Source organism: Lissotriton vulgaris, chromosome 6 (genome assembly GCF_964263255.1).
Source record: "Lissotriton vulgaris chromosome 6, aLisVul1.2, whole genome shotgun sequence".
Taxonomy (NCBI): domain Eukaryota; kingdom Metazoa; phylum Chordata; class Amphibia; order Caudata; family Salamandridae; genus Lissotriton; species Lissotriton vulgaris.
Window position 1 is genome coordinate 53,792,488 of NC_141694.1, and position 19,283 is coordinate 53,811,770.

General features: G+C 46.1%; 1 protein-coding gene across 2 annotated transcripts in view; it reads right to left on the reverse strand.

Moving 5' to 3' along the window:
• RNF8 (ring finger protein 8) overlaps window positions 1–19,283 on the reverse strand; it is a 199,303-nt gene that overhangs the window by 145,659 nt on the left and 34,361 nt on the right. For both annotated transcript variants that reach the window (XM_086925911.1, XM_086925912.1), the window contains exon 2: window positions 11,295–11,423. In XM_086925911.1, the coding sequence (XP_086782037.1) occupies window positions 11,295–11,423 (129 nt within the window). The remainder of the gene's footprint in view (window positions 1–11,294; window positions 11,424–19,283) is intronic.

Sequence of the window (19,283 nt, forward strand, 5' to 3'; positions counted from 1 at the left end):
CTGCCGGAGGATGAACTGTTAAGGGCCTGCACATGCTATTAAATTGTGTCCAGGGCACAAGTCCTAAAAGGAAACGGGGACTAGCCAAGTTAGGCAGTATGAAAGTGACATCAAGGAGTGTGCATGTGGAATCATTGGAAGGGACATCAGATATTAAGACCTCACTTGTTAGGCATGTCTATCATGAGTACATTTAAGCGCATTACGAGATTTAACAATTAGATTTTGCATATGGGGTTGTGCTAAAAAAGTGGCGCAACCCAGATACAAAATGGGTCCTTAACTAATACATTTCTTTTTTAAAACTCTTTCAAAAAGAAATTGCCATCATGGAGAAACATGGCAGAGGATCGGTTCTGCTTAATTGGTTACAAAGTCTGCATTTTAAACTATCTTATGGAGTTATGGCTTTGTGTGTCCAGTAAATCTCAGGGAATAATAAATATTGAAAGATAACTGTGGCGGTTAAAGGTTTTGCTGGAGAGATCTGTTTTGTCCAGTCCAAGATTGGAATCATAGTAGTATAGCAGGTTACTGTGTCTCCTGCCAAGCACATCATGTAACATGCAGATGACAGATTTTTATTTTACGTAGATAGGTAAGTGGGCTATTGTTTTTAAGACAGAGATCATTTAGTTACTTGCAGTTCACAATTTGTAATCCTTCTAATGTAGCACAGTGAGCTATGAAGGACATGAGACTCCTACACCTTGTAATCCTGTCTTATGCAACACATGTTGTACATTGATTTACACACTTAATGACTTATCAATGTATAATATGTATGTTATGTAAGGCACTTACATCCTGCATTGGAGTAAGTAGTACTATAAAATAAATAAAATAGTGGTACTTTGATTGCTATTTGTGTAAATACTGGGACAGACCACCACATTTGACATTCTTACAGTGCATACATATGTCTCATATAAAGGGACCGAACAAAGTAATAAAAAGCATGCCTCTTTTGTACCTGTGAAATGATAACAAGGTGTGCGCCTTTGTTTCGCCTCCAGTGCATTTGTATCTAGGAGTGAAGATCCAGACCACTCCCATCCACGATCATAGTGGAGCCTGCTATCCCCTTAAATTCTGCCTTTATTTGTGGTCCAGTTGGGGTGAAAATAAAAAAAGCATTCTCCTTTCCTGCATGTGGCTGATGGGAATGGAACGCAGACAACGTACAGGCGCTGCTGAACGTGTCCCCATGTCTGAAAAATACACCGAAACAAGTTCAGCATATTTTAGCAGGGTCCAACTTCTTTGTATGGTGGACGTTGTCTTCCCTGTGAAAATAAGGGGTAGACGCGGTCAACCAGTGTGTAGCCCCGACTTGCGGACTAATTGTGTTCGATAACTATATCATTTATGGCGTTTTCTCAACCTATATGGATTTTTAGGTCTGGCTTGACAGTTCAACTGGCACCTGACCTTTTAACCTACACCAATATTATCCTACAGTTCTTGGCTTCTACACAAATACATATCCATTGCCTCACGAAGTACTTTTAATACTTATACTACCAAACAACAGTCTTTTAAAGCCAGATCCAATGGCATCGCCAATGCTGGTCAGTAGAGTAAGGCTTCTTCTTACATTGGAAGCCAATGATAATCTAATGTAACGTGTGACATCAGATCGCCTGCCACCAGAGCCTACAACTTTTAACAGTTTTCATAGTTAAGGTCTGCTACAGCTCACAACAAGGACCGGGTTAGGGCTGGTAGTTTTTACAGCACGAGAGTGAACATTTAGTGCCTTGACAGATACATCTTCAGTAAACAATTCTGATTGGCCCAGATGATGCACATCTCGCTCCTATATTTTCCAGCGAAGTGTTCGTAATACTAAAGGTTTGGCTGAAGAAAGGCTGGAATACATTACATCAGGCAGACTGTTTGAAATGGATAAATACATCAAAGATGTTATGTATTGTAACTAGGGAGGTTAGCCTTCCTGGTTGGTGCAGAAATGTGTGTTATTAAACACTAAACTTGAAACCAATCTTTGCCACAAAATGGGCACCTATGGACAGTAGAGCATTACTGAGTCAGGGAACTGTAAGAGAAAACCATCACACACAGATCTGAGGTGTTGATATAAAAAAAAAATTAAAAAAAGGGATTGACATTGTAAGTAGAAACCTGTTTTTTTCTGGGCAGCAAACACTCTGAAAGTTTTGACAAACGTTCTCGCCTGCACCCCAGCACGAGGCAGTACTCAGCTCATGTAAGGAAGAGTTAAAAAATATGTTGTCCCAGTCAGCAAAACATGAAGAAACCTCATCAGGGCTGAGAAACTGATGCTGAAGCCAAAGACAAGGGTGCTGGGCAGGACCGATAAAACTCAGGGAAGGATTTGAAAACCGCACCTCCCCACAACACAGAGATAGTGTTAATCCGGACAAGAGAAGAGAAGTAGAAAATACACACCTCATACTCATCCTAGAGGATAGTAAATCCTGATGCTGAAGGGATGGTGCACAGGGCATAAGGAATGCGGCTAGGCACACATTTCAAAACGCATAGTGTTGCACATGGTGTACAGCAAGGATCAACAATGGGTAGGACCTCTCCCTGTCCCAAACGCTGGCTGCAAAGCCATATTGAGGCATTCCTCGCAACACTGACAATGTACAGCTTCGGAAGGGGGATGAGAGCACACTGCTTCACCTCCCAGCACAGTTCGCCCCTTAGCATCCTGGTAAATGCAGTACAGTTTAAATGCTCATTTGAATTTTTGTTGACGTGTTTCACCAAAGTTGGCGCAGGTTAGTGCTGTTCATCTCTAGACACGTGTTTCTGGAAAACTAAGTTCATCTGTAGTTGCCGAGAAAGCTGCCACAATCCTCTCAGATGAATTTAGTTTTCATCTCTGATGAAGGATAATGAATGTTGAATATCTTTATTCGGCAACTTGATCACCATAAAAGAATACATATAAAATACATTTCCAATACACAGTAAAATATTTATAATACAAGTAAAAGAATAAGGTGCAACACAGTCACTAATTTGCTACCAACAGATATGGCATCAGACCGTTGGGCCCCCCGACTGCAGTTTCAATAGGCGGGATCGCGTCATCCATGCACTTCCCAAAAACTTTGCTACCCCACAAATCATGAAGGGGGATGAAGAGTCCGTAGAGAGTACACGAAGAGCCTGACTATGGCACCTCAACCCCAGTTCCCTGCAGACAGGTTTCAGCCAAAATTTCCGCGCCCCTTTGTAGGCTGGGCAGGCAAAAAATAGATGGGCCACAGACTCTGTTGGTGCTACACAGCCAGGGCATGAACGCAGGGGGGCACCAGAGTTTAACCACCTCACCGTGAAGTCATGCACCGGAAGCGTCCCATATCGCAGTTTTAGGTATAGTGCTCGATCGAAGGGTTTAGTTATCAGGTCGAGGAAGGGCTCCAGTTTCCTCACACATTTAAATGACAAAAATTGGTCCGTGAGTGAGCCCCCATCCGTAGCCCTCAACACGTTACTCTGTACCCAGTATAACTTTTTGATCACATCCTTTGGTGGCGGCGATTGTGACTCCCAAGCATCTCTTAGCCCTAACTTAAGAACCAGGTCTTTCAATTTATTCAACCATCCTATTTTTTTTCCCGTGTCCAATAAAAGAAGATCGTCCAACGCCTCAGCATATTTTGCAAGCTCCTCCGTTCTTCTTAAACGGGTCCAAAAGAGCAACGGGCGTAGCCTTACCAAGTCCTTTAATGCTCTTCTGCCCAGATCTAATCTCAGGGGAATTAGTGGGGTGGAAGCAGGAAGAGCCACCACCTTCCTTAGAAAATTATTTTCCGCTGTCGATAGATCTGAAACATTTTCGAACCCCCAAAGTTCAGAGCCATATAATGCAGCTGGGAGAATCTGACCCTCGTATATGGCCATGGCCGGGGAGACAGGTTTACTACATGATTCACGGATTTCCCTCAGAATCACCCCCGATACTCTTTGATGACTGAGTAACATTTTGGCCAAGTGATCCTTCCAGGTCATTCGGCTGTTTATCCGGACATCAAGATAGTCAAAAGACTCAACCAGCTCCAAAGGAACACCATTAAGCAGGAAGTTATTTTTGAATCTTTTAGAGGGGGAAAGTGCCATTAATTTGGTTTTTGAGGTATTGATGGTTAAGCCTCGGGTGGTACAGAAGGAGCTAAACCGGTTCAAGAGTTTTTGTAGACCCACTGGGGATTTGGAGATTAATATGGTGTCGTCGGCGAAGAGTAAGGTGGGGATTCTTTCCCCCGCCAGGGATGGGGCATCCGTCTCCTCCCCCTTCAGATGGTCCACCACTCCATTCACGAATAGGGAGAAGAGGGTCGGAGCCATAACACATCCCTGGCGTACTCCTCTCTGCACAGGGATCCTATCTGTCAATTGCCCCTGGGATCCCCATCTGACCCTCGCGTAATTCCCCTCGTGGAGCTTTACGATAAGGTTCAGGAGACCGTTTGGGAAACCCATCTCTCCTAAAATCTCCCATAATTTTGCACGGGGGACCAGGTCGAATGCCGTCTTGAGATCTATGAAGGCCATATATAAACTGCCTTTCTTGATGGTAACTGCCTTCCAATAGATAACAAAAAAGCGAAAGACCTGGTCCATCGTGCCTACCTTTCTTCTGAACCCCGCTTGTAGGTGAGAGAGAATACTGGCCTCCTCCAACCAATCTCCTACTCTTGAGATGATGACCCTGCCGACCACTTTCTGGATTATGTCTATCAGGCTGATAGGTCTGTAGTTCGCAGGGTCATCTCTTACACCCTTCTTGTACACGGTTACTACCTCTGCCCCTTTCCAAGAGTCTGGCACCTGGTGACCCCTGGTGATCAAATTCATTATTGTGGCGATTAATTTAGCCCAAGCCTGCGGCTCCGCTATCAACAGGTCTCCAGGAATCCCGTCCTGTCCAGCTGCTTTCTTTGGGGTTAGATGTCTGATCGCCATCACTACTTCTATGGTCGTAAAAGGAGGGTCGTCCACCCCAGAGAAATCTCCATCTCTCAAACTATCTGCCCCAGGGCTGGTTGTTTCCTCATTACCTCCATAAAGGGATGAGAAATGATCAAACCATTGCTGGCTGGTTATATGTGCAGCCAATGGTTGCGATTTCCTCTGCCTAGTTCTATTGATCAGATCCCAAAAAAGGTTCGGGTTCCTACTACTTACAGCATTGGATAAGTCCTGCCAATGCTGTTCCTCCCACTCACGCTTTGCCAGTGATAATGCATTTAGGTATTCCTTCCTGGCCGCTCTAACCAGCGAAGGATCCCCAGAAATCAGGGCTTTTGTCAGGTTTTTCCTTTTGCCCTTACACAGGACTGTATACCAAGGTTTATTAGAAGAGGGGGGATTAACAGTATCCCTATTGCTTTTCCCTTTTGAGATAAAAAATTTGCCAACATGATCAATTGTAGCTTTATAGGCTGAATCGAGGGAGGGGAATGGGACCCTGCTGGTCTGGTTTTCACCAGCCCAATCTTCCAGATCAGAAGACAAGCCCTCAACCAATAATTTTATGGCCCCTAGATCTTCCTCCTTAAGTTTAGCCTTATCCCATTTTAATCTACGGTTGTTATTATAGGGGATAATCTCTTTAGATGTTTTTAAGGTGACATTCATCCTCCTATCTTTAAGGGTGCCCCAATTAAACTTGCAACACAGGGGATTATGATCGCTATCCTGGCTTGGGAGGACTTCCATGTCAATAAGCTCTGCCCAAAAACTAATATCCATTAGGATATAGTCAATTCGGGACGGCCCAGTAAGCCTATTAAAGGTCAATGCCCCTGCCTGGTCGGATATAGTCCTGCCATTGAGGGCTCTTAACTTGTGAACCCTGGTCAGTGTATTGATTTGAATTGCCCTAGCCGACCACCTCCTAATGGGGGGCAAGGATAAACTTGGGATGGACCATTTTGAATCCTCCTCTTCAATACCCAAAGGGTCATCTCCGAAGAGAGGTTCAAACTTACAATTAAAATCACCCCCCACAATGATTTTTGCTGATGAAGGGCAATTAGCTAAGGCGGAATCCAGGGCTGTTAAAGTCAGAGAGGCAGAGTCCCCAGGCGTCCCTCTAGCATAGACATTAAAAATGTCAAACCTACTACCCTCCGACTTTCCTCTAGAGGAGAGATGGAGTATATCATTACACTCCAAATTGTGGCGTGTGACCACCCAATCCAGTTCTATTTTAATCCAGACCATTAGTCCACCCTTTCCCTTACTTACTGCTGACAGAAAGTGGGTTGTGTACCCCGATTTGTATAATGGTGATAAGCTCCAAGTTTCCTGAAACAGGCAAACATCGAACCTCTCAATAAACGTATGCCACTCTGGAATTTCTAACTTTCTTTTTAGCCCCGCTATGTTCCAAGAAAGGAGATTTATTACCCGCCGTCCATTAGGCACTATGGTGGACCCCCCCCCATTCACACCCTCCTTATTCACCCTGGTCTTACATCTCCCCCCCCTCCTGTACCGGGGGAATAGGTGTTACGGGGCAACTAACCAGGCTAGTCATAGGCCCGACAGAGGAAGGAACCTCTGTAATGTTATTAATGATGACAGTTTGAGCTGTAAAAGGACTACCTTCCCCTGTACCTATGCTACCACGGGGTCTTGTTGGGGCCTCCCCCCCCAGAAGTTCACTTGCCTCCCCCCCAGGCACTGAACTTCAATCGCAATCTTCCAGCCCAGAAAGCTGGGAAAACCGATTGTAAGTGTCCAGTGGGGTAAAAGGCCTCAAATGATTCATCCTGGAGCCATGGCTCATCGTGTGTCTGTAAGGGACAGTAGACCAGGCAGAGAACTGGTCAGGCACCAAGGAAAAGTGTTGCCCAAAATGGGTATAATTGTTATTATTGTAGGGCAAAGTAAGGGGTGGTCTATAAGAATGAGGTTTATTTGGATATTTAAATGGGGTATCCTCTGGCCTAGGATAAAAATATGTTAGGGCCCGAGGGATGATGCAAGTTCCCCCGTTTCCTGGTGGCCAGTTTAGGATATAATCAACGGCCCGAGGGTCTCTAAAATTGACCACCACTAGATCCCCCTCCATATTTTTAGTTCTACTCCCCAGCCAGTTAATCCGTCTAACATGGACTATATCTCCATCTATATTGGGCGCTATCGGCCTATACGTCCTTAACCAATGAATAATTTTATTCTTAAGGTCAACATATCCCTCCTTCTTATTTTCTGCTAGCTGAGGGACCCCTGTCAGGACCACCACAAAGGGCACTGCCTCAGGGGGAATCTCCACTTGTGGCACCTTTTTGCGTGGTATTCTATTATTACTAATTTCCCCTTGGGCATCCTGGTTGTTGCTTGCCGGGACCTTTGGGATAGATTTATTTGAGGCGCCACCCAATTCAACTACTGGTGTCTTTACAGGATTTGGAGGCTGTGGGTTTTTGGGGGGAAGGTCAGCTCTACCCTGGGGCTGAGTAGTTTGCTTGGCCGACTGAACTGGGGCAGGTAGGTTCTTTTGGACAGAGGTAGGGGGGGGGCCTTGTCGGGGGTGTAGGATGCACCACCCCACTCCCCTGGGTTTTTGACAGAGTGGCCATACTAGTTATGGCTGCTTCCAATATGGTGAGTCTGATTTCCACCTTTTTGATGGACTCATTGATTGGTACAAGGAGAGATCTCAACAAAAACTCCAAGTTTCCTATCAATGTGGGGGGAGGTGTAATATCAGCTATTGTATCTCTAATATTACTGTCAGGAGCCACCGCCTGTAAGGCCACTTCAGGTAAACTACAAATCAATGATGGTACTACTGCTGGTGTAGAATCCCGAACCTCTGCTGGGGTAATCTCAATTGAAATGGGGGTTTTTGCCCTTTTACCAAACTCAGTATGCGGGGTTTTAGCTTTATCTGGGGCCTCCCTATGTTTTCTCCTTTTTTTACTAGGTGGTGGGCGGTGAATCTGAGCAGCGAGTAGAAGCTTAGGTTTCTGTTTCCTAGGTTTAGATGTGGCCATAATGCGGCTTGGACTAGGGGTAGGAGAAACTATTGTAATATTATCCACAGGTAGGCAAGGTGTGGATACAAAATCCCGGAACAATAGTGGAACGCCTTCTAGACTAGCATTGTCCTCACTTAAGTCAACAGAACCTCCTTCCCGGGTCAAAACAAGCAAGGAACTATCCGTGAGGGGTCTAAGTTTCATGCTCTCTACTGAGCGACGGCGCTCTGCCCTACGCTCTGCTAGAATAGAGTCCTTTTCACCCTCACTCTTCTTCTGAAAATAGTTCTCCAATGACCCATTGCGTAATCTCCCTTTTTTCCCCAGGGGTATCCTCCTCTGTCATCATATCCAACGTATGGCAGGTCAGGGGCCACTGGACAGCAGATGTTAGGGAGGTGGCCCAGCCCGGCCTACGAGGGCCTTAGAGGGCCCGCCCTTGTCCCGGGCTTCTCCCGGGACGCTCCCGCGTGCGCTCCCGCGCAGCGGGATTAACAGATTAATAAAATAGAGGCTCTCGTTGGTGGGGGCGGGGCAGGCAGGGAGAGCGGCCCAGATGATTGTAATTAGGGCTGGCGGGGACTCCTGGGAGAGGTAGTCCCGGTCCCGCAGCTCGCAGCCCTGCCCACGCACACACACACCCACCCACTGCAGGCTCCGCTTTGGCAAGGAAACCGCTTCAGGGGTCCAAAGGTCCAGGACAGCACACCCCTCGAAGCGGGACCCGCGAAGCGGGTTCCGCAAGACGCTGCACCGAAAAGCAGCAAACAGGGCAGCAGTTCTCCACACGCACCAACAGGTCAGCCAGGCGTCCCAAAGTATATCGGAGTCCCAAAGGTTTTAAATTCGTTGGTGGGGGCGGGGCAGGCAGGGAGAGCGGCCCAGATGATTGTAATTAGGGCTGGCGGGGACTCCTGGGAGAGGTAGTCCCGGTCCCGCAGCTTGCAGCCCTGCCCACGCACACACCCACTGCAGGCTTCGCTTTGGCAAGGAAACAGCTTCAGGGGTCCAAAGGTCCAGGACAGCACACCCCTCGAAGCGGGTTCCTCAAGACGCTGCACCGAAAAGCAGCAAACAGGGCAGCAGTTCTCCACACGCACCAACAGGTCAGCCAGGCGTCCCAAAGTATATCGGAGTCCCAAAGGTTTTAAATTCGTTGGTGGGGGCGGGGCAGGCAGGGAGAGCGGCCCAGATGATTGTAATTAGGGCTGGCGGGGACTCCTGGGAGAGGTAGTCCCGGTCCCGCAGCTCGCAGCCCTGCCCACGCACACACACACCCACTGCAGGCTCCGCTTTGGCAAGGAAACAGCTTCAGGGGTCCAAAGGTCCAGGACAGCACACCCCTCGAAGCGGGACCCGCGAAGCGGGTTCCGCAAGACGCTGCACCGAAAAGCAGCAAACAGGGCAGCAGTTCTCCACACGCACCAACAGGTCAGCCAGGTGTCCCAAAGTATATCGGAGTCCCAAAGGTTTTAAATTCGTTGGTGGGGGCGGGGCAGGCCGGGAGAGCGGCCCAGATGATTGTAATTAGGGCTGGCGGGGACTCCTGGGAGAGGTAGTCCCGGTCCCGCAGCTCGCAGCCCTGCCCACGCACACACACACCCACTGCAGGCTCCGCTTTGGCAAGGAAACAGCTTCAGGGGTCCAAAGGCCCAGGACAGCACACCCCTCGAAGCGGGACCCGCGAAGCGGGTTCCGCAAGACGCTGCACCGAAAAGCAGCAAACAGGGCAGCAGTTCTCCACACGCACCAACAGGTCAGCCAGGCGTCCCCTGATGAAGGATAATATCCAGATACAAAAATTAAAGTAATCACTTAAACTGAACTGCATTTACCAGGATCCTAAGATGCGAACTGTGCTGGGAGGTGGAGTAGTGTGCTCCCATCCCCCTTCTGTTTGAAAAGGCTCCCTTGAGCCTCTGAGCTGATGAGCTCTTGGAGATGCACCTGTGCGCCAGGGAGAGGTACTGAGCCCCGAGAGGATTGTGGCAGCTTTCTCAGCAACCCCAGATGAATTTCGTTTTTATCTCTACCGATGAAGTAGAATATCGAGAACACACGTGTGTCTAGAGATTAACAGCACTAACCTGCACCAAACATTCAAGTAAGCATGTAAATTGAACTGCATTTACCAGGATGCAAAGGGGAAAACTGTGCTGGGAGGTTAAGCAGTGTGCTCCCATCCCCCTTCAGTGTACAGCTTCGAACTCTCCTCCTTCTTGGTTTCATATGTGCAAAATCTCCACAGCAAAACGACGGCGATGCTGCATCAAGGGGCACCCTAGCCAGCAGCACGTGCAGCCTCTTGTCAGACCAAGTCCTGATTAGCTTAACCCAGCCGAGGAGAGTGACAGCCTTTAAGATTTAACGTACTTACAATGGTAAGACCTTTTCCTGTAAGAGAGCCATTTTTCTTTGGTACACCAGCAGGGTTAGAAAGAAAATAACAAAATAAACTACCATGATTTCAGCTGTGCTCATACGAAAGGCCATCTTCACAGCAACTTTAAAGCAATACATATTAGGCAAACACAAGGCAAGTTAGAGTGTCCTTCCCAAGGACATGAGACGTCCTCACAGTGAAGCAGACAAGCAGGAGCTCCTGCGAGAGGGGTAATGGGAGAGGCATTTTTTGTAATCTAAAAGGGTTGCATGCTGCAAAAGATTGTGCACTGCCCGCCATCCCTGGTGACCACCAAATCAGAATTCTAAAGCACATGGATGCCCACCCTGCTCACAAATATCCATTGTGTAGCATAAATGCCTCGCCTTACAGCCAGAAACACATTCTGTAACTGACATCTACCTTGCTATTCTGCATCTTACTGGCCCATTTCCATATTCTGGAGCACACCTACCTAGATCTGCACACAACTAGACAGAACCAGTGACCGGAAGCACCATCAGCCTGACATTTACTGAACTTGGAATTCTTAAACAGATCCATACCTCACGGAAAACACCGCTGACCACTATAGAAGTAAGATTTTCAACACCACAGGTAATGCAACAAGACATACCTGCATAAACGCGCAATTTAAAGAGTGCCATTTTTTGCATACATCATTTAGTCCTTTGGAGCTACATTTTTACTTATTAAAATTCACCACTGTACCACCAGTGGCAGCAACCCACATCCATTGTGTTCAAAAAGGCCTGCATGTGATTCACCAGAACATCCAAGTCTTCCACAAATATACATCACTGCGCACACGGATGAAAATGAAAAGAAATATGCATTGATTACAGTGAATCAGACTACTGCAAATTATCAACAACAAAAAAAGGAATTGGGCGTACCTTGTTGTCTATGATAGTCCAGTGGCCCGCTTCATTTTGCCGTAAGAAACAGTGGGTCCGAGAGATCATAAGGGGGCATTTGTTTGATACCAGTTGGTAGGTAAGTCCCAGTCCACGACCGATGGTGACCTGGAGTGAAAAGACAATTTTAAGAGTTTGGTGATTCTCAGTAAAGAGTGCCGTTCTGGGTAAAAAACTGCAGCCACAAGAGACAAGACCCTTGATTGTCCAGTGTAGATGTAGAACATCCATGCTGACGATGATGCAGTTCTACCGTAGGACAAGATACAGAAATGCGTACCCCAGCATACCCACGAGCTGTCTGGCTAGGTACACATGAAGGAGGTAGGCTGAAGATTCTTGCCCCATGATGCAAAATGGATCAAAGTTAGGCAACGCTGCCCTGGTCAGGAATAAACACAAACCTCTTATTTACTTCTCATAAATGAACAAGACGGACTCTCATGCATACCAAATAGAAGAACAGTTACACAGTGGTTACACTTGGGGTTTTGTGGCCGGATGGTATGGCTCCCAGCAGACAAGGCTAGAGCAGAAATGTAGTAGGGAGGAGTGTACAATTTGAGATTGACAAATACTCATATAGCAGACCAATTCCATAGTATGCCTACGCACCGAAGAAATGAATGGCAACAACAAGGATTAAATGTTGAGAACTGCAGTATTTTAAGATGGGAGTATTGGAATACCTCAATTGCAAGAATAGATTCTTATAGAAATACAAAACAATATTGGTTCAAACAATTCAAATGTACAAGAGACCATATGAGACTCGGCCACTGATGACTATATTGGTAACGCTTTGATTTATTTCTACGCCACAGTGTATTATATTGTATCATATTCCCCTGTGTTTTGCTACTAAGGATCCTGGTACCATCTATACCTCATTGAGCCTCTGTACATGACTGCCTCAGACCTATTCTGATATATTGTGACTACATATACCCCTTGGCGAACCTGGGCAGGGGTGAGCTATTAGTTTTGAGTATTATTGGTCAGAGGCTGTTATTTCTTTCTTACCACCAGGTGATTGGGAGACTAGTGCTGCCTTCTTGAGTCTGATTGACACACTAAAACTAGGGGGGAGTGAAAGCCCATCTCAATCGCATAATGGCAACCCGTCTTGGGAGAGTGAAGGGGGTAGGGGGTAGCGTAAGTGGAACACTCGATCAATTTATTGTTAGAGCTACCCCTGTGCTTAAAAGGGAAATCGCACTTACTGAGCGCCGCTTATCAGCTGAGCCAATGTACAACAGGCGCTCCTCGTTAGGCCCTATAATGTTAGTGCCATATCCAAACCAACAAGAGGAGAATCTTGCAAAGAATGGTCTTTTGCTCAGCACAAAATCCTGAAATTGTGGAGGAGAATGTGGCAGACACATCTGGGTCAAGTAGAACCTCCACTTCTGTGTCAATAAGTCCATCCACAAGTGTAGATTTAACAAAGATTGTAACTCCAGATCTCCCAATGAAGACAAATGGGGGAAAGAAGTCGAGTGCTGTCAAAAGGCAACGGGGGGGGGGGGGGGGGGTTGAGGGGGGGGGGCACAGAAGAGAAGATGCCCCAAAATCTTGAAAGTTTTTAGGGCACAACCGACCTCCACTTAATAAGTGCTGACTACTAAACCGAGTTTACAACCAACAGTGGTGCAACCCCTAGCTTCTCTTACAGCAACTCCGAACAAATTGGTGGGAGATCCAACCACCCCTTTTCGTCCAATTATTTGAAAATTCCTTCGATCAAATAGGCCAACTGGTTAAGTCTCTTATTTTACCCCTCCTAGAAAGAATAAGGATAATTGGCGAGCGGTTGGAGAGGTTTGAGCATTCCTCTAAGGAAAATGTTGAGGCTTTAAAATCACAGGCAGAGAGAACCATTAGCAATAACACCTCTGGAGTAAGCTCCAAGAAGGATCCTGTGGTATTAGCTCCTATATCCCATTCCCTTGCCCCGGATACCCCCATCCCTCCGGTCTCCTCCGATAACCGGCTATCTTCCAACTTAGAACGTGAAAGGGCCAACTTAGGGAAAAACCTTTGTAGACACGGAACGGAGGCTCGTACTGACCCAAAAAAGTTAGATGAGCCGTGTGTAAAAAAAGCCTATACAATTGATAAAGCAATCACTAATGAGGCTCAGGTAAAAATCCCCATAAAGCACATTCACTTGCCTCCGGAGTCCTTTCCTTGTGTTGCGGTGCGGTCCTGACGGGCATTCCAGAGCTAAAAGATGGAAAAACAGAAAGCTACAAAGAACTAAAGAACAAAGTAACTTTCTGGCTAAACAAAAACAGGCCCCTCCCAGGACATATTAATGGGGAAGTTTTGTTTGTAAGAAGGGTAAGCTGGGTGGGACAAACACCTAAGGACATTCCTGGGCATTCAATTGTAGTGAATTTTAGGGATCGTCGAGTGGTAGGCTTTATCACCAATGATTATTCCAAAGGGACTGGAGGGATATTAATGTTTTTGATCCGAGTCTCTTTTACCCCCGTCCCACGCGACTCGTGGACAATATCTCGAGAGAGAGTGCAAGGTGTGGGGGATCTGCAAGGGTTTAAAACCAGCTTTTCTGTTCCTACTTTTAATCGCTTCACAAAACTGTATGGGATGGAGGGAGTAGAATGACTCGGAGGACAGGGTATGGGTCAACCCTTGTTGCTTGATGAATTGCAACTAGGATTTGAGGAAGATACCAACAGGAGGGCTACCAACACAAAATAACTGTGTCTATCAGGGTGCACACAGTACCAAAAATTATTTAGAGAGGATCTGGAAGAGAATTGAGAGACAACTGGGGGGTCCAAAGACGATCCTTCATACAATGTACGGCCTGGCTTAAACTTCAAAGGAAATGTATCAAAATTGGAAGATACTTCCTGCCCCTTATCGTAACAGACATGCCGGGGAACATGACTATAGGCAGTCACTTATCAACTGGGGGACTAGCAGGGATTCCAGACTAGGGAAGCAATGAGGGTGGGAAAATTTTGTCCCGGAATATAGCTGGTCTCATCTCCAAACTCGACCAGCCTGACTGGGGGGGGGGGGGGGACTACATTGATACCCATGATATATGCGCCTTTCAGGAAACGTGGGCGGTAGAACCAAAACACAGGGCAAGTTTTGTTACTTATTGTGAGGGGGCTGTCAAGGGCCCAATGGGTAGACCATCTGGGGGGCTCTGTGTCTGGGTTGCTCTAGATCTTGGATGCACGGTCAAGCGAATTGAGACGTATTCACCGGACATAACCTGGATCACCCTAACCTGCAACAATTTCCAAAAACTGGCAATTATAAATGTCTATTCCCGCCCGATGAAGTACGGTGGGATCTCGCCGTCAATCCATTGTTTGACCAATCTTTTAGCAAGTCTCGAAGGTGACTTTAAGTTTGTAATTTGTGGCGATTTTAATTTTTATTTTGAGCCACTAGGAGGTGATATATCTTGGATTACGGAGGAAGAGGATTCTACTTGGTTAATCCCCCCTCTGAACATGCTTTCTACTAGTCGATCTACTCTGCTAGCCCTTCAGATAACATCCTTGACACTGAACTTCGCAATAAGGGCTTGTAATGGCCGCTTCCCAGGTGATAGCCCAGGCCGGCCAACGTTTGAGCGACACGGCCAGTCGTCGATTATTGATTATATGATTAGCAACAACCTATGGCAAATGGTGAGGGACTTTGCTATAGGAGACAGATGCAAGAGTGATCATAATCCCCTAGTTATGACTTGGGATTGCAAATGGACCAGAACTAATAACTTAGATAAGGAGAAGTTCCAAAATAATTTGATTATTGTTGAGGGAGGGAGACGGATAACATGGACTAAGGTAAACGAGTCGGAGGAATCGCTGCTCAAACTCTATGCTAGTATCATTTCGGTACTAGACCGGGTCAGCGATCTGGTAGGGAAATGCCGTATCCTGATTTTGACATTGAAATAGGAAATCCACACCACACACTCACTGAGGCTCTGGCTGTTTTCTTTTATAAGAGTGGCAAGAACAGTTTTAGAACCGGAGACCCTAGGAACTCATGGTACACAAAAGCATGCAGGCTAGCGAAACAGGTTCTTTTGAAAGTATGGAAGGGGTTTGATCATCACAGTATCAAATAAGCTAGAAAGGCCTACAAAAATATTATAAAGAGTGCAAAAATTGAATGGGAAACAGCCAGGTGGCAAGAAATCAAGGGGGCTCTTGAACATAAAGATAGCAAAAGCTTCTGGAATCTTGTTCACCACGGGAAAGCAGAGGGTAGAACCACGCTTGATCCTAACATTGATGAGGGTACCTGGTTCGCATACTTTAAAGGACTGTATTCTACCTCCGTTTCAGTCCTGCATACAAATAATAATTCTGTTGGTAACTTTAATCCTCGATGTTTATTTGATGCTCCCCCGTTTGAATAGGGAGAGATGGAAACAGCCCTGGCGAAATTGCAACCCAATAAAGCACCAGGACTGGACAAAATCCCGGGTGACTTATTCAAAAGTGAACAGCTAATTTGGGCACCCTATCTTCTAGCACATTTTAATGCAATCGAATACGGTCTTCCAGCGCCGCACACTTGGGCCGGCGCTGAGATCGTTCCAAGCTACAAAAAGGGATCCCCACTGGAAACATCAAATTATAGGCCTATCAGCCATATTGATGTGCCGCAAAAATTGTATGGGAGGTTACTTCCGGGGAGATTACAGGAATGGGTCGAAGATCAGTCCATATTGATCCCTCTCCAAGCAGGCTTTAGGGCCAAGATGTCCACAGTGGATCAGCTGTTAAGGCTACAGTTGATTCACTGGAAACATGTCATACTGTAACAGGGGAGTCTGTATCTTACATTTGTTGACTTAAAGTCAGCCGTTGACATGGTTGACCGAGACTAACTTTTGAAGATTCTACACACTATTGGGGTTCCTCCGTACCTCTGTCTACAATTGCAACGCCTCCATGAAGGCCCTTTTGCCAGAGTGAGGTACGGAAAAGATGCGCAGCTGACGGCCCCATTCCCGGTCGATAAGGGGGTTCGTCAGGGCTGTGTATTGGCGCCAACCCTTTTTTCACTTTTCCTCAATGGTCTAGTGGAAGATCTATACCAAGCTAAAGATCTGGATGTCCCAAATTTAGGTTCCCGCAAATTTCCTGCATTAATGTTTGCAGATGATACCCTGTTCCTCTCAAAGACACCTATGGGGATGCAGAGAGTAATAAGGGAATTCACAGACTTCTGTAAGAAGAGGAAACTTCAAATGAATGTTAACAAAACGAAATATTTGGTGTTTGGCGCCAAATCGTCTTCCTACCCGGAAACAACAATGATGATACCCCATTGGAACGAGTCAGGGTTTTTGAATATCTTGGACTGACTTTGAACGACAAAATGGCCTGGATCCCCCAAATTGAAAAAGCTAACCTGAGGCTCACACAGACTATAGGCGGGCTAAGAAAATTCAATAATGGCTGCTCATCAAAGGCAATAAGCCCTCTATTGGAGATTTACAAAGTGAAAGCCCGCTCCGCAGCTCTGTATGGGGCTAGACTTTGGGGGCATACCAAAACTAAGTTATTAACGATAACTGAAAATAAATTCCTGCGAAGCATCGCAGTATTACCAACCTATACGCCAGTGGTACCGTTAAGGATGGACCTGGGCGTCCCCCCTGTGGCGGATCTGATCTCAAGCCGGCCACTGTTATACTGGTGCCGGCTCTGGAGTACAGAGAAGTTAAGCCACTACAGGGAGGAACGGAGGTTGTTCCTACAGTCACCGGGAGCAGTCAGGAGTATATCCTGGCTGTCTTTCGTAAGGGATTCCTGTAAGGCAATTGGGAGAGAGGATCTCTGGGCAACCCCGGAAGAAGCTTGCTCGACCATCTCGAAAAAAAGATCTAAAATTCTGAGAGATTATAACTTGTTGGCCCTAGGTCAGGTGTACTCCGCAACAAGTTTGACCTGGGTGTTTTTGAATCATAAAGCTAGCTATTCCTTTGAACCAGCACTGGATATTATCCATCCGGCATCGACAAGAAAGCTCTATCTTCAATTTACATAGGGCACCCTTCCACTATTTGCACTAATAAACTGGAGGAATGATTCATGCTATATTTGTCCTGGATGTCATATGGTGGAAGAAACAGAAGCCCATGTGGTCTTTTTGTGCCCGGCCTACAGGAATGCTAGGAAAAAGTGGATTATCCAAGTCTGTAGGAATCTGGGTATAAGGAATTATCAAGCTACATTAAGAATTTTAAAATCCGAGATGAATCCATTAATTGCTATTGTAATATCCAAATTCTTGCAGGACATGTCGAGAAAGAGAGGGCTACTTTTAGAAATTGATGTATAATCTTATTTATTTATTTAGAAAGTTTTATATAGCGCGAACAAGATCTTTGCAGATATCAGAGCGCTTTACATATACAGGGGGTAAGGAAACAGGAAACATGGGAGTGATTAACAAACTTTTGAGCAAAGAATAGTGTAGGTAAAAAGTGAAAAGCAAAATAGGTTGGGGGGGGGGGGAGCATAATGATTGACTAATTGAACAGCTAAGCTCTCGCAACCACAAACAGAGTCCCACAAATCAGTATATTGGTAAATAACAAAAAACAAAATAACATAGAAGCAGATCCTTTGGTGTGATTCTTGTCCCAGCAGGGTGGAGTTTTATTGGGTCCAGACTTGAGGAATAACAGTAAGCCGACACGTGTTTCGTCGTGTGCCGTAGAGTCAACACGACTCTTCAGGGCTTTAACAACTCCTAGAAGTGAGTTGAGAGAGGTCTGGAACTCGTAGCATTATTCCACGTAGGTGGACTAGAAAGAGGCACTGGGATTACTGGAATTCAAATATCTTTGGTTGCAAAGTGGTGGAGTATCCTGTAGTTCTAGACATAAAGTCACGTTCTGTTAGACTAGTATCGTCTAATTCTTAGATGTGTCAGAGACTTCCTGGTAAAGAGCCTCTGATTCAAACTGTGTAAATGATGTAAACCGGGAGGGGATCCAAAGAGTAGAAAACCAAGGAAAACGGGTGTGTCTCCTGGTTGGCGGTAAGTTCTCGGTCGGTATCCCTCCTCCGTGAGTTCCCGGTGGCCGTCTGCTCTTCACGCACCACTTAGTCACCATTTGTGATCATTCATACGTGAACGTTAAACTTGAGGCAGTGCGCCCATTATATCTGAACCCTAAAATTCCCTCTAGTAGTTTACTATAATGATTGACTAAAACCAGTGATACATATCGACAATCAGACAAAACAATAGTGCAGATAGGTGTAGAGTCTCAAATAGATCCAAAGTACAAGTTCAGGTGAATTTAGTCATGAGGATAGCTTTTACTTCTTTTTTTAAAGAATGCAGAGGAGGAGATAAGTCTGGTCTCAGGGGGGAGTGAGTTCCAGATCCTGGGTGCCATTCCTGAAAAAGAGCGTTTATATGTTTTTTCCTTCCGGAATCTACGAGGTTTAAGGAGAAGATTCTTTGTGCTTCTAGTGGTTCTTGCGCCGCCAGATATTGTCAGTTTCTGAGTGAGGTAGCCAGGTGAGTTGTGGTGTACAGCTCTGTGCGTCATGCAGGCAATTTTCAAATGTATTCTGGCTTCAAAAGGCAACCAGTTCAGGGATTTTAAGTCAGGGGAAATATGAGAGTGTTTTTTTGATCCAGTGATGAGTCTTGCTGCAGCGTTCAAAGAGGCTCTCAGGGGTGCAGTTGTAGATAGAGGGAGTACGCAAAGGGCGACGCTACCGTAGTCTAAGCGAGGAATGACTAGGGCTTGTACTGCAGTTTGGAAGTCCTTAGCAGGGTGGAAGGGTTTAAGTTTCCTCAGGGTATTGATTTGCTAATTAGCTCCCTTAGTGGCCTTGCTGATGTGCTGCTGCATGTTGAGATTGGTGTCAAGTGTAATACCTAAGGATTTCGCTGAGTCCACAATGGTAGGTTGGACATTGAGTGCAGTTAGGT